Genomic DNA, 16,451 nt, shown 5'->3' on the forward strand with positions numbered 1-16,451 from the left:
ATGTGTATATATATATATATATATGTGTGTATGTATATATATATGTTTGTGTGTGTGTGTGTATAAATGTATACACATACATATATAAAGATGCATTACTTGGAATTTTCTTAATAAGCTGACCCGATACTATATATTAGCTAAAATATTAATACTAAAATAGAAAAATCCTTTTCATTTTCGCTTAGGATTTCTTCTACACAGTAGGTGCCACTGCTGAACAAAGACCTAATTTATGTGCGACAACATCCCCTGATTAGTTTTACCCCACATGCGTAGTTTATCGATGGCCACACCCATACTTTACATATTAAACTCCCTACCTATTTTTTTATATTGGCCTCTGGGTTTTGGGGGTAGTTTTTTGGTTTTTTTTCCTTCTTGTAGTGGTGGGGCTAAGGATATCGGGGTATTTACTTTTCAACCCCTTCAATCCCAGGGGTTTTTGGTACCTCAACTCCCAGAGTAATTTTGCCATTTTTGCGGTATGTCGGTTCATCGATTATTGTCTTTTACTGCGAATAGTGTGTACTCATGTAAACTATATATTGTTTTTTTTCAAGGATAGATAGACCTTTCTTTTGATACCATAGTTAGATGATGAAAAATTTAGTAAAAACTAGTGACAATTAACACCTAATTATTTTTTTTTATATATATAAATTTTCCCTCTGAATCCTCACGAAATTAGGTAAAGTTATGGCAAATCCCCTCCAAGTTTATCAATTCATGTGTCCTGATTTCAGAAATACCTAATTTATATAGATTTTCCATACTTTCCCAGCATACTTTTTATGCTTATGGCTTAACGGAGTTGGGGGTTTAGATGTTGTTAGGGCAATGGGATGGTTTTTTTTTTGTTTTTTTTTATCTATTTTTTTGTATTTTCATATATTTTTTATTTTTTTTTTATTTTAAATGGTTAGAGGTCCTCTTAGGGACATCTTGAACATGTTGTTAATGCCAGTGAGGTCACAATGACATCACTTAGCTCACTTTATCACTTTATTGTTTTTTGGGGTTTTTTTTTTTAAGTTGTGTTTTTTTTTTTTCTTTCGTTTTTGTGTTTTAGCATGGGAGCAGGGTGAGAAAGATGCATAGAGATCACGGTGTCTGTGCCTCATCGGAACGATCTGATATCCCAGCAGAGTCTGGACAGACCCTGCAGGGGATATCCTGTCCTCCGATGACCTTCCGGGTGATATCAGCAGTGAGGCTACCCGGAAGGGAATGCCCGATCGGCATTTAAAAATGTAACAGTTTTCCGGCTTTCGTGCCGGAAGCTGTTACCTGAGATCGGACAGCAGAAAGCCAGCGATGCTGGGGAGTCCAGACAGCCTGGTCTCCCGTGTAGCAGCAGGGATGTGTGTCTCTGCCGCTGCAAGAAGGGCAGGACATACCGGTACGTCCATAGGGGATTCTTGGGATGCATTGTTTGGACGTACCTGTACGTCCATAGGGGACTGAAGGGGTTAAAGAAGGGGGAGCTGCAGCTCTAACAGGAAAAAAAAAAACTATATATATATATATATATATATATATATATATATATACATATAATGTAATTTAATGTTCGTTCTGTAACATAGCTGGGATGTCTTACCACGCTGTCGGTAGCATGACCAATGGAAGTTGACAGGCTGTGTGGGCATAGGCCCATGTTCTTCTCAGTGTGATGTAGTGTGTTCATGTGCCCCCATTGCTGTGCACATTTTAGTTATATTGGTTGTTTCTTGTCCTCTAAACAGAAGGCTTTGGAGGGTCCTTCTTAGAATACCCTACAAAAAAATCTGCACAGAACAAACATTATACCTGTTAATTCTGTCAAAAGACCCTTCCAATACCCAGGGAGGTTGTTGTACTATGTATCAGGATGTACGGGCATGCTGAGATTTTGTTTTGGTTTTGTTTTACACTGGATGAAGGTGGAACTGCAGTCTATGTTCCTGCATCTCTATTTTGTCTACCTAGCCTTCAGTTAGACATCCTTATCTTGAAACATGGGTATAAATCTACGTCGTCCGCTTATGAAGCAGTTTTTATGTGAGGCTGTATCACCTGAGAAAAGGGAAAAAATTAATATATATATATATATATATATATATTTATTATATAGAAAACAATATAAAAGGTTTTTTTTATTTTGAATAGTTGCTGCACTTTTAAATATACTACTAAATGGTTGTCAATCTCATTTGAAAATTATTATAAATAGACCCGGCGCTGGCAGAAAATTTGTGTCTTGTATTTGGGGAAATTTCTTTGTATTGTCTGTGTTTGGTCCCACGAAATTCATCCAACTTTTTCGTAAATCGCATTTGTCTGGTTGCCATGGAAACGAGAAATATATGCGTATAAGAAGTTGAATTAAAATGGTGCGATTCTTCTCCTCTTGGTGTAGTTAAAATGGCAGCCACGGTGACGAAGGAATGAGCAAAGATTTTCATATTAAGGGCATTTGTTTTCCTTTCTTTCATCCAATGTTGTGTTTGTTGGTTATTCAGACAAATTGCCAAAATGGTAAAATTCAGCACAAAAAAGCATTCGTCCTAAAACAGATGTGCAAGTCTAATTATAAATATGTATCAAAGATTAACACTTGTCACAATCAAAGCATATTTAATTTAAAAAAAATAATGAACATTTTATGTTGATTCTCTTTTTTTTTTTTTGTTTTCACCCTAACAGGGCCATGCACTGTTAATTCGGGAGGTGGATGTAGAGAAGGTGTCCACATTTGAGAACCCTTATGTAGATGCAATAAAGTATTTATGGAATGACCCAGGTATACAAGAGTGTTATGACAGACGACGGGAGTATCAGCTGTCTGACTCCACTAAATAGTAAGTATGATATAATATTCATCTTTGAGTGCTCTGCAGGTCTGTTGATTTAAACCGTTACAAGAGCCTTCAAATACATTGAGACCTAACAACCTGTACTCAAAGTAATATTTGCACGATTTCTGTTTGTAGAATCTTTAGGATAAAGTTACCATACGCAACTGCATACAGAAATTAAACGGGTAGAAGCCAGCAGGAACATAAAATACATATTTTTATAGTTGGTATTTTTAGGAAGATGGAGAAAAATATTAAGAAAAGATCTTTAGTCTGACCGCTGGATATACTCACATGTTCGTCCAATGTTCGTTCAGTTACTAACTACAATACATTAATGTCACACTGTGAAGAATTAAATGAATGATGTTAGTAAATGTGCCAACATTTTATATTTTTCTTAAGCTAATTACTTACCATGTGTCCAAATTCAGCAGAAGTTGAATTTGTTTTGGTGTAGGGTGTTTTGTACTTGGTGCTATACTCAATACTGGGTATTCTCAATATTTCCTTTTTGAATCACTGGATTGAAATGATTGTGCCACACTTTACTGAGTGCATTATATTTTATTTATACTTACAATTTATATATGTAACCTGGGGAAGAAATCTAACAGGGATATGCAAATTGTGTCCATATCAAGTCATTGATGTCAATGGAGCATTTGGTTTTTTTCTACCCTCTTGAAACCCATAAGCCTTTAAACCGTGAACTTAAACAGGCCCGAGAAGCTGATGTTGGCATTGAACTTTGGTCCATTACACATTTTCAGCCTTTATTCCCTGTGGTGAGCGCTCATGCATTGTCCTAAATAATTACAGAATTTAGAGGTGATCTGCATCTTACTTTGTCATACCACGACTGGGATGCCCTTAAGTACTTGTGGTGCAGTCCTTTCTAATATTTTTTTTACTCTGTATCTGTTACATGGTAAAGAGTCTAAATTTCTGTGTGCGCTCACTTTCCCCTACTTTGTTGATTTTTCCAGTTATCTCAATGACCTGGACCGTATAGCATGTCATGGGTATCTTCCTTCTCAGCAAGATGTTCTCAGAGTTCGAGTTCCAACAACAGGCATTATTGAGTATCCCTTTGACTTGCAAAGTGTCATTTTCAGGTACATGAGCCCATGCTCTTCTAAACTGACTTGTTTAAAAAATAAAATAGATATCTATAGTAAGTTATGATTGTTAGGTGAGTATTAGTTGTACTTTTATGTGTATATTTTGAAGTCCTGAGGCAGCATCAAGGTTAAAACTTGTTCCACCTCTGAGGTGGCTTATTAATGGTGTCCAAAGAAGTCTCAAAATTGAAGAAGAGTTGCAGTGGGTTTAAAATACCAATATCGATCATAAGAGATACAGTTATTAGAAGACTGGTTGAAACTTGCTAAATGCAAGCAAAGTAGTGTTCTGGGCCGTAGAGCGTAATTGAATCCCCAGTATTTTCATGTGAGATAGGTGATAGTAAACTGTATTTTACTGGTTTGCAGTATGTATTTAATATGCATGTGGAGATTTTATAGAAGAATGGTACTAAATTTGTATATAGACAAGCAGATGCCTTGTTACTAGTGTCGAGTGGATATGCACTTATTTGTTTTGCTGCTATTTTTCATAATGGTTCTGCCTTGTTCACCGATGTTGTGAAAATAGTCATAAAAAAAATTAGATAAATTGGCAGTGCAGTCTGACTTCTGTAGATACTGTCTCATGTATATTTTTTACAGGTACAATCAATTTTATTATTTTTCTTTTTTTTTCTCTTTATAAACATTGGGGGTATTTTTTTTAAAAATCCGATTCCAAACAGAATAGTATATAAAAATATCACAATATGGAGCAGTGTGTGTGTGTATAAGCATATGATATATACACACATGCATATATTTTATAAATTTGTGATCTTAATCCTGCAGAATGGTGGATGTTGGAGGACAGCGTTCAGAGAGAAGAAAATGGATACACTGCTTTGAGAATGTCACTTCCATAATGTTCCTAGTAGCCCTTAGTGAATATGATCAAGTGCTCGTGGAATCTGACAATGAGGTAAGGGATTTTAAAAAGTACTTTCTAAATGGTTATGTATAATTTAATTCCTAAGGATTTTTTTTAATTACATCTCCAAAAGTGTTTGCATCAAAATACATTTGTGTCCATTGCCGTTATGCAACCGTTATTTATTTCAGACAAAAATGGCCTTTGACTCTTCTGGCCGTTATTGAATCAGGCTTATGTATTCTTTTGGATCCTAGTCCAGCAGCAAGGGTGTGAACGGGGATTTATGCAGTGCCTTGTTTGACATGCATGTATAATATTACCAATTCTTCCATTCCGTGGGAGGATCTCTCACACCGGCACATATTTACTGTACTTGGGGAATACGTATGCATTGGTTTTCAGCGGCGAGCATGAGATAAACCTACTCAAATTTCATGATAATTTTGATGAAAATAAGCTGTTAAGTGCTTCTTGAATCTTATCCAGTGACGGGAAGGTTTTTGGATTTAAGTTTCTTGACTGTGTCTTGCAAAACATGAAAGCTTGTATTGTTTATACAATGCTGTGGCTTGTTGCACTATAGTTTTGTGATGTTTGGAAGTCAAGAGGCATTGCTTTCTTGCCATTGCCGCAGTTACTGCGGAAGCAAGACTGTTTAACATTGTTTGTTTTTTAGGCTGTAAAACTACTCTAAAAAGGATGCATTATTTAAAAAAACAAAACGTGTGTAATATTGTTTTAGCTGCGTTAACGCTAAAGAGACCTGTTAAGATCTTGCAACTTGATTAAAAGCTAGATCTTTTTGGATTTGTGTATTAGTAGTATATGTGCAGAGTATCACACTCTTAACGCACATGTTAACCCCCCTTCAATTTTCAATATAATTTTTATCCTACCTGTGGCAAAGGTTGCAGATTCACAATATGAATTACTATTTTCCATAATAGTAAAGTAAATCTGCACAGGTTGCAGATTCACAATATGAAATACTATTTTCCATAATAGTAAAGTAAATCTGCACAGGTTGCAGATTCACAATATAAATTTTTTTACTGAATTAGAATCACTTTAGTGATTCCACCACTGTATCACGCAGCAGTATGCAAAGCTCAGCCTAACCGGGACTGGTGTCTGCCAGCAAAAAGTCCTGCTGAGTCAAATTTACATAGACACACTCCCAGTGCCTTTCGGAATGTTTTCCAGATTGGACCCTGTTAGACCCTGTCATTTTTATGTGGACCATGTTTCATAATGTATAATTGGGGGTTTGTTGCCATGGCTTATAAATATACTTCTACATCTACATGGCTTATAAATATAATTCTACATCTGTATGTTTTTGCAGTGGATGCTACACCTCAGTCAGGTTTCAACACTAAAGTGCCCCCACTTTTATTTCAGAATCGAATGGAAGAAAGCAAGGCGCTGTTTAGAACAATTATCACATATCCCTGGTTTCAAAATTCTTCAGTCATTCTGTTTCTAAACAAGAAAGATCTCCTGGAGGAGAAAATTATGTACTCGCATCTAGTTGATTATTTCCCAGAATATGATGGTAAGTATTAATATTATTTTGTGGGTAGGCAGATGCATCTGTGTTGAAACATATAATCTGACTGCTGGTAAGAACCATTCGGCCCATCTAATCTGCCCATTTTTCCTGATGCAAAGATTCAGACCGTAATAAGTCCTTGGTCTTGTCTTTCCTATTCAGGATAGCTTTATGCAGGGGCGTACCTAGAGTATTTGGCATCTGGGGCGGATCCTGTATGTGGCACCCCCCCCCCCCAAACACACACTTTAAAACTGCATAGCTGCTATCGTTATATACTGGCACAGACATTGAAGGTGGTACAGCATAACACCTATTATTATATACTGAGGCAGACAATGACAGTGGTACAGCATATCACCTATCACTATATACTGAGGCAGACATTGACAGTGGTACAGCGTAATCCCTATCACTATACACTGAGCCAGACATTGACAATAGTGCAGCATAACCCCTATCAGTATATACAAAGCCAAACATTTATGTGGTATAGGCCTACCACTTCAGTGTCTGGCTTAGTAGGGATGCACCAAAATGAAAATTCTGGACCGAAACCAAAAATTCAGCATTTACGTGGCCAAAACCGAAAATGACCCCCCCACACCATAAAAAAAATCTCACACTTTTATTAAAAGTAAGTAACACATCAAAATTGGACAAAAAAATAAAATAGCTATATATATATATATATATATATATATATATATATATATATATATTTGTTAGCAGCTATCATGCCCATGCATACCCAGGTTCTAGCATGTACTGGTTGTCTGGGCATGATAGGAGTGTGACTGCTTTTAGCAATCATTCTCATATATATATATATATATATATATATATATATATATTAATATATATATTATTATTATTGTTCACATGTGAACTCAGCACTGGAGGCATAGAATCAGACATACAAATCCCGTATTTGCAGATATACAATAATAATGTATGGAAACAGCATTGCAGGTATAGATCAACTAGAATAAAAACTCACATAAAAACTCAGCAATAAAAGGTATAGATAAAACCCCCTAAATTACAGGCATATATCACAGATTGCACACCCCAAAGCGGACGTCCACATTGCCCACATAGAACCTGACCAGCACCCAAATTACACACACACATAGGACGTACCATCTTTGCCCCCAAACAGCCCAGCATGAGTCTGCATTGTTCCCAAACAGCTGAGTGTATGCCATCTTTGTCCCATAAACACGCAACCTGTGCCATCTTTGTCCCATAAACACCCTGCCTGTGCCATTTTTGTCCCATAAACACCCTGCTTATATCATCTGTGCCTTTTTGACAAATCAAATCAACAGCCGAGTGTATGCCATCTTTGTCCCATAAACACGCTACCTGTGCCATCTTTGTCCCATAAACACCCTGCCTGTGCCATTTTTGTCCCATAAACACCCTGCTTATACCATCTTTGCCTTTTTGACAAATCAATTATACACCTATGATTAACACAAACACTTTTACAGTCACTCACTAATTCACTTTCATTCACACAATCATTTATTCTTTCACACAAATTATTTACACATTCATTGATGCATTCTCACAAATTCATTAATTCTCTCACTCATTCACACAATTCATCCACACATTAATCCATTCATTTTCTCTCTCTCATTCTGACTCTTTATTTCAATATTCTTGCTACCCTCCTTTCTCCCTATCTACCCATTCTCACTCCCATAATTATATAATGAAAAAAACATTGGAAATGGTACAGCATAACACCCATCACTCTCACACATTTACCAATCCACAGATTCCACACATACCAATCCACACTTACCAATCCACAGATTCCACACATACCAATCCACTCTCACTGAATGATTTCCTACCTTCCTTTTCTTCTTACAGCAGTCAGCTACTTTTGTTCCTCTTCGCTCTGCTTCTTCTGTCTTCTTCCGGGTTCAGAGGGCACAGATATCGGTGGGCGCGGCTTCAGTGTTGTGCGCCGGGATCTGACAACAAACCCCGGCGCACAGCAGCAGTTGCCGCGCGGATCGCAAGGGAGCAGTATCGGAGGTCTTTAACAGACCTCCGGCTCCCTTGAGTGATTTTAAACCGGTTCAAGGGAGCCGGCTTAAAATCACTCAAGGGAGCCGGAGGTCTGTTAAAGACCTCCGATACCGCTCCCTCGCGAGCCTGCTCCTCCAGCGGCGGACATTACTGTCCTTCTCTGGAGGGGTGCTGGCAAGTTGGCACCCCCCTGATGAGCGGCACCCGGTGCGGACCCCCCCCCCCGCCCCCCACTAGGTACGCTACTGGCTTTATGTTTATCCCTTAACCCCTTAACGACAATTGCCGGTCCTGGCACGACACGGAAAAGCATGTGCTTTACGACAATTGACGTGCCAGGACCGGCACGTCTTTAAACGGGTGCAGAAAGCGATCTACTATCGCTTTCTGCACCCAAAAAGCGTTGCTGAATGCCTCGACCTCGAGGCATTCAGCAACGCCGCGATCGGCACGAAGGGGCCATCTCTGGCCCCTCCACGGGGCGTCAACACGGGACGCCCGTTTTAAAAGCGTTTAGGAGGCGATCAACGATCGCCTCCTAAACTTAAATGGTGTCGCTGGAATGCCTCGATCAGGAGGCATCCAGCGACACCAAACACTTACCTTTCGGTGGGCTGTGACCGCTCCGGAGAGCGGTCACAACCGCAGCTGCCGGTGATCTTCGCCATCAAGGAAGATGGCCGCCGCCCTGCAAGAGAAACAAGCAAGTTTTAAAAGCTCGCTAGACGGTCTCCAGACCATCTAGAGAACTCTGGCTCCACTTGCAGGTTGAATACAGGTACTGCATTCACCATGCAAGTCAATGGAGCCCAGCTTTCTAATCACATTGTGATTAGTAAAAAAAAAATTAAAAAATAAAATAAAATTAATAATTAGAAAAAAATAGTAAAACAGTAAAATGTAAAAATCATTTCCCACTGATGTCACTATCAGGGGAACCTCCAAGTTGAAAAAAAAATGTTTAAAATTTTTTTTTAAAAAAGGCAACAAAATATAAAATATATATATAAAAAATATATTTTTGTGAGCAAGTCCTAAAATTAGCATATTAGCTTAAAACAATTCTCGCATGGAAAGAGTTAAAATACTGGCATATTAAATGCCCGTGGGGTGTCTACTTTTAAAAAAGGTATGATTTGATGGGGTAAATTGAATTGGCCGGGTTCAACAAGGTCCCAATTAACACCGGGGGAAGGATGGCCACACATCTAATTTCCAATTAGAAAAATGCACACGTACCAAATGTGGCCTTTTAGTTCCCCCAAAAAATGACAAATTCATGCATGTGGGGTATCACTGTACTCAGGAGATGTTGCTGAACACATATTGGGGTGTCGTGTGACAGCGGCATATACCAGGAGCTGTAAATTCATACATAAAGTAGGTGTGTGTGGGAAAAATACACACACAAAAATACTACTGCAAACTTTGAAACAATGCTGGTGGTAAAATGTGTGCATGCAAAGAGTTAAAATACCAGCATTTAAAATACCCTGGGGTGTCTAGTTTTCAAAAATATATGGTTTTGTTGGGCACACTGAAATGGCCCGGCTCAAAGATGTACCAAATAGGGCATGGGCAGTGGATCCCCAAATGCCAAAGTTCAACATTGAAAAATGCGCATGCCCCAAATGTGGCCCTTTTGCCCCCAAACAGCCAGGCAAAATCATTCATGTGGGGTATCACTGCGCTCAGGAGATGTTGCTGAACACATATTGGGGTGTTTTGTGATAGTGACATAAACGAGAACATTTTAATTCATACCTGAAGTAAAATGTGTGTGGCAAAACAAATGCAAAAAAATGACTACCACAAAGTTTGACAAAGACTGGTGGTAGATATGGTGCATGGAAAGAGTTAAAATACTAGCATTTGAAATACCCTGGGGTGTCTAGTTTTCAAAAATATATGGGTTTATTGGGCACACTGAAATGGCCCGGCTCAAAGATGTACCAAATAGGGCATGGGCAGTGGATCCCCAAATGCCAAAGTTCAACATTGAAAAATGCGCATGCCCCAAATGTGGCCCTTTTGCCCCCAAACAGCCAGGCAAAATCATTCATGTGGGGTATCACTGCGCTCAGGAGATGTTGCTGAACACATATTGGGGTGTTTTGTGATAGTGACATAAACGAGAACATTTTAATTCATACCTGAAGTAAAATGTGTGTGGCAAAACAAATGCAAAAAAATGACTACCACAAAGTTTGACAAAGACTGGTGGTAGATATGGTGCATGGAAAGAGTTAAAATACTAGCATTTGAAATACCCTGGGGTGTCTAGTTTTCAAAAATATATGACTTGATGGGGTAAATTGCATTGGCCGGGTTCAAAGATACCCGAAATGGCACATGGGGGGAAGAATTACCAGATTTGGAAAAAATGGCTTTGAAATAGCAAAACGCTACCTGTACTTATTGCCCCATAATGGGTAGAAAAAAGCAAAAAAACATAAAAACATTGGGTATTTCTAAACTCAGGACAAATAGTAGAATCTATTTAGCAGGTTTTTTCATTACCTTTTATAGATGAGTAAAAGATTTTTCAACTAAAAGTTAGAAACAGTCATTTTTTTCTAAGTTTTTCACCATATTTTATACTTTTTTTAGTAGTAAATAATAAGATACAATCAAAACAACGTCATCTAAAGAAAGCCCTTCTTGTCCTGAAAAAAACAATATCTAATGTGTGTGGGTTCAGTAAACGGGAAAGAAGAAAATTACAGCTAAACACGAGCAGCGCAGAAATGTTAAGGCCATTGTCACGAAGGGTACAAAAAGTAAAATCAGCCTTTGTCACGAAGGGGTTAAATGTTTAGTCACTCACTATATTAGCATCTGCCACATCTGATAGGAGGCTGTTCCATTTATCTGCTGCTCCCTCTTGGTAAAGTAAAACTTATTTTTTAGACTATGGCCTAGTTCTAAACTTTCTCCTTTGATGTATTAAACTAAAAAAAAAATTTAGGGTAATCTTCTGTCTTCATTTTTTATAAACCTGTTTACATGCATTGGAAAATCACACCAAACGGATGTGCTTGTGTTGTGTTTGTCATGTATTTGAATCATTGGTGTTCCTTAAAGAACTGTTTTAACAACTCTTGTAGAAACAAATGATCAATTTAGCTGTTCCAACAAACTGCCAAATTAAAAGATATAAATAATTGATTTTTATTTGATATTTTTTTAAAACACCTTATGGTTAAGAATTACAGCTATCATTAACATCCAATTTGGTGATATTTTGCAATGTTTAACCAACATTGATTTAAATGGGGAAAAATGCAACAAATTTCACTTCTATTTTTTTCCCCTCCCTACTTTATTCCATAAAAGGACCCCAGCGAGATGCACAAGCGGCAAGAGAGTTCATTTTAAAGATGTTTGTAGACCTGAATCCTGACAGTGATAAAATCATCTACTCGCACTTCACCTGCGCCACAGACACAGAGAACATTCGCTTCGTCTTTGCCGCTGTCAAGGACACTATCCTGCAGCTGAACCTGAAGGAATACAACTTGGTCTAACTGTGCCTGCTAGCTTTCCTTATCTCCCTTTGGGCCATTGAAGAAAATACAAGATGGACTGTATTATCTATGAGAGAGAGAGCGAGAAAGAGAAAAAAAAAAAAAAACAATTTGCATAATACTAATTTATTGCCGTCCTGGACTCTGTGAAAGTCCACAGAGTTTGTAGTAATTATTAAGATTTTATTTAAAGTATATAGAGATAAAACACACAGCTGCAATACACAGCAGCACAATTTTCTAGGAGAAAACAGCTCGTGTTTTAAATTCTCAGTCGTGTACTCGCAAGGGCCGGTTTTAGTTTTTATGGTGTTTTTCCATTTTTAGGGAGAGAGCAGGGTGCTTTCAGTTCCGCATGAGCCTCCTCATTCCTTAGGGTATTATAGTCTTTTAAAGCAAAATATTACTTTGTTTCCCCAAAAATCATTCCTTTCTGAGCTGCTTAAAGTAGTAAACAATTAGGCATAACTTTTTTATATTATATATATTTTTTTTAATTTAAGCCATCCGCTTTGCTAACTTATATACTTTTCTGAAGGATTAAAAAATATTGATACTGTGATTTTTAAATTATTGACATGTATAAAGTAAATTTGGTTTTTAGTACTGTCTTTTGTCACTCCAAGGTGAGACTAGAAAGATCGATTTCCGTAATGGATTCAACCCGTAGTCATCAGCTAATTATCATGACAAATGGCAGACAGCAGTCAAAGTGTTAAATGATCAAGACACCCCATAAAAAGAGAACAGTGTAAACTTTACAGTGTGCCAATTTGAAAGGGGACGTAAAAAAACTTGCACAGAGAGAACAGTATGGACACTACTACCCCAGACATCATCTATTTTTATTTTATTTTTTATCACAATATAATATGTGCAAATCAAACTTCCAGTTGCCAAAATAAGGCTTTTATTATTTTTTTTTATTTTTTTTATATAAATACTGTTCATAGATAAGATGAAATGCCAAAACTGACTGATAAGGTTCCAACTAAATCTGATGACTGCCAAATGATTAGCCTGTTTCAATCCACATAGTTTCATGCTCTTGTAAAAGTATTCCATAAACTTTGCCAAAATAAAAGAAAGGATAAAACGCGCAGTACATGAAAAAAGCTTAGTATTTACAGCATAGTAACTTGCAGTGTAGAGCATTAAGGAAGTCGGAACTCTTCATAGGGATAATTTTAAATCAAATTCTTAATAAAGTTTTGCCTCATTTATGATTGACGACAAATGCAGTCAGTGATAGATTGTTGCCGTTGAAAAATCTTCTTCAGTGTCGTCTTGTGTTTTCATGTGATTAAACCTTCAGCGTGATGAATAACATTAAAGCTCCACTAAGGTTTATTTGCTAAACATGCTAGAGGAATGGCACCTTTTTTAATAGAAGTGCCTTGCAGGCCGCGGTGGTGATTGAGGGTCTAAAGACCATTTGATTTTCATAGGCGCAAAATACAGATTCCGAATTTCCCTTGCATTGTAATCGTTTAGTCGGCTGCATTATGCGCTTCCTGCTAACAAAATAAAAAAAATATATACTTTTTTTTTGTTTTTTTAATCTAAGTATTAGTCCCACCATGCTTGTTGAATTAAAAGTGGCCAAGGTAAAAAAAAAATATATATATATATATATATATATATATATATATATATTTATTTTTTTTTTAAAGCACACATCTTTCCTTGTTTTCCATTGCACGGCTGCGCCGTTTTCTTTAAACACTCCTCTGTTAAATGGTGGCAGATTTTGAGCAAGCTGTGCAAATGGGGGAAGAAAATCTCTGCCGTGCCATTGGTTCAGTTGCTATGCAACGCAGCGGGGTTATGAATGCTGAAGTCACTGCCTCAGGGATGCAGATAGGAGCGGGGAATCAAGTGAACAGTGATTGCAGATTAAGATGTTTACATTTAACCCCTGCAGGTCCTCGTATACCTGGGTATGCCTGACACTGGAAAGATTAAATGCCTGGATTAGTATTACCCGAAAAATAGACTAAATTCCCTTATGCAAGAAACTATAATTTTTACTCTTTTACGTGTAATTTTAAACCGTAAGAAAAAAAATCCATATAGTGTATAGTACAACTCTGAATGCTCTAATCCTTGTACATACATCTCTCTCTCTACACTAATATATATATATATATATATATATATATATATATATATATATATATATATATATATATATATATATATATATAAAATATAGCAGCATCCATATTGGCTTTGTAATCATTAGTTTTTGGCAGATTGAATGTGCTGTATTGATAAATATATCTATGTAATTGTATGTCTAATAGCTTATTCACATTTTAAATAATGTTAATTTTACTCCATGTTTGTTTTTTTCTTTTTTTGTTTTTGAGAGGAGAATGTACATTTTGTCAAATTAGTACTTTCTAGAAATGTTATCTTTCCCACCATAGATATGACTACAAAATGTTCATCTGGTACAGAGTGCTACCAGAACTGCTATATGACGTGAAAGAAGAACTGCTTTTTTTCGAGGTACATGTATGAAGGATGTCCTGAAATACAATATGTATGACTTGATAACCATGAAGAGCTATCAACGTATATGGCATTGGACTTCATACATATGTACTTTGCATAGGGCTGACTCAAGACTTAATTCCAATCACTTATTTAATTAAATACCCTGACCAAATTACTGGAAGGGAGCAGACTTCTTAAAAGGTCAAAAAGGTTATATATATATATATATATATATATATAACTGCACACATAGTGCTTTTTTGTTTTCTTCAAAAGTATTTCATGCATAACAGAACTAACTATAACAATCACATACAGTATATTATACAAGTGTTAGCACACTTCTAATGTATATAATTGTCACCAATGTTGAATTTCTAGTCAGTGAAAATATATATATTTGTTTGGTTTTTTTTCTTTGTATTTTTATGATGCTGTGACAGGAATGAAAAATGACACTGAAGCTTCACAAACTTTGTTTTATGTTACTTTTGTCTTTGGGGGGTTCCCTTTTTAATCTTTTGCTATGCACACATTTATTTAGAAAGTTAGTAAAACTAGGGATGTATAAGAAGTATCCCATTTTAAAAAGAATAATGGGAGATTGGCGAATTCATCCCAAACCTAATGGTTGACCTAGATTTGTGGCAAGAATTGACTTGAAGATTGAAGCATGGCTCCTGTTTGTCTTTTTCCAATAATCTGTCAATTTTGTTTTTTGGGGGGGGGGTTGGGGAATCGTGTAAATACTTTTTTCTTTTCTTAAGTGGCATGTGCAATGGGAATGGTAGCTAAACTAATTCACATGGAAGATGTTCAGATTCCCAGCTACGAACAAATTTCCAACATACCAATGCAAAAAAAAACAATTGTGTGGGGGCGGGGGTTAGGTGTTTAATAAGTTTACCTAAATCTTTCCTTAGTGTGGTCAGCCTTTAATAGAGCTACACTTGCACAAAGCAACATCTGCCGCACAAAGTTCCCACTAAGAATGTATCACGTAGTGTTTGAAATTTGGTAATTTACTGTAATGCCTTACAGAGCTCCAAACTAGACACTTGTGCCTCAAAAGGAAAAAAAAAAATGATATAGGCAATTTTTATTTTTATTTTTTTTCCTTCTATTTTTGCCAAAATGAAGTGCTTTTGTTAAAGGTCCTACCCACATAGATTTAGCACAAGGAAATGGTAATATGTGTACTTTTATGCCACTCATGTGCCAGGGGAAAGAACAGTAGGCTGTGTTGCTACCCAAATTGGCACTCAAAGTGTTTTAAATAAGTTAAATTTGCCTTTTAAATTTTCTTTTAACCAACTAACTGTTATTGCGCTGTATTGCAGTTGTGTTATAAATGCAGGCTATTCTGATGTGCTGGTGTTTGAATTGTAATAATTTTCAGCATTTAATTATCCTGGTATTAAAGATTGGGGAGATGGGAAAGGCCATGTAAAACAATGAAAAGGGTAACCTATTTGTAGATATTTTTTCTTTCTTTGCTTTAGAGTTTTATTAAAAAGGTAGCTGTTTGACAAGATAACAAGGGCTTCAGAGTGAGTCTCCTCTACCTTTTTAAATGCCTACTATTGCTCAACTGAAACCCTATATGGCTTGACCTTCCCTACATATATTGCATCATTAATAAGAAAAATGTCTGCCACCAATTATCATGCCACATTTATCAATAAAAACCTCAGTGGTCAAATATACACAATTTTATTTCTATTTTTTAAAAAGTTGTCTCCAACCCTGTGTACTATTACTAATCTTGTAACTATTTGAAAAGTATGTTCTTTATTTATACATCCAACCAAAGATCCACAAATCGTGCTTCTGGGTGTATATATCTATATATATATATATGTTAATGTAAATTTCTACAGCACATACACAGGTGTGTGTGCGCATTCGTATGTTATGCTATGCTATTGATATGTTAATCCAGGATGTCATCATGTTGCCACAATTTAAAACTAGACAGGG

The 16,451-nt window shown here is 36.7% G+C and overlaps 1 protein-coding gene across 1 annotated transcript in view; it reads left to right on the top strand.

The window, feature by feature from the left end:
- The window catches only part of LOC149300579 (guanine nucleotide-binding protein G(q) subunit alpha), a 62,454-nt gene extending 50,485 nt beyond the window's left edge, over positions 1 to 11,969 (top strand). Inside the window, exons 3-7 of the mRNA XM_089485201.1 lie at positions 2,689 to 2,843; positions 3,830 to 3,958; positions 4,760 to 4,889; positions 6,243 to 6,396; positions 11,779 to 11,969. Coding sequence (XP_089341327.1) covers positions 2,689 to 2,843; positions 3,830 to 3,958; positions 4,760 to 4,889; positions 6,243 to 6,396; positions 11,779 to 11,969 — 759 coding nt within the window. The remainder of the gene's footprint in view (positions 1 to 2,688; positions 2,844 to 3,829; positions 3,959 to 4,759; positions 4,890 to 6,242; positions 6,397 to 11,778) is intronic.
- The last annotated feature ends 4,482 nt before the right edge of the window (positions 11,970 to 16,451 follow it).

This window comes from Sceloporus occidentalis, unplaced genomic scaffold (genome assembly GCF_023333645.1).
Source record: "Sceloporus occidentalis isolate IW3139 unplaced genomic scaffold, rSceOcc1.0.p SCAF_24, whole genome shotgun sequence".
NCBI classification, from domain to species: domain Eukaryota; kingdom Metazoa; phylum Chordata; class Lepidosauria; order Squamata; family Phrynosomatidae; genus Sceloporus; species Sceloporus occidentalis.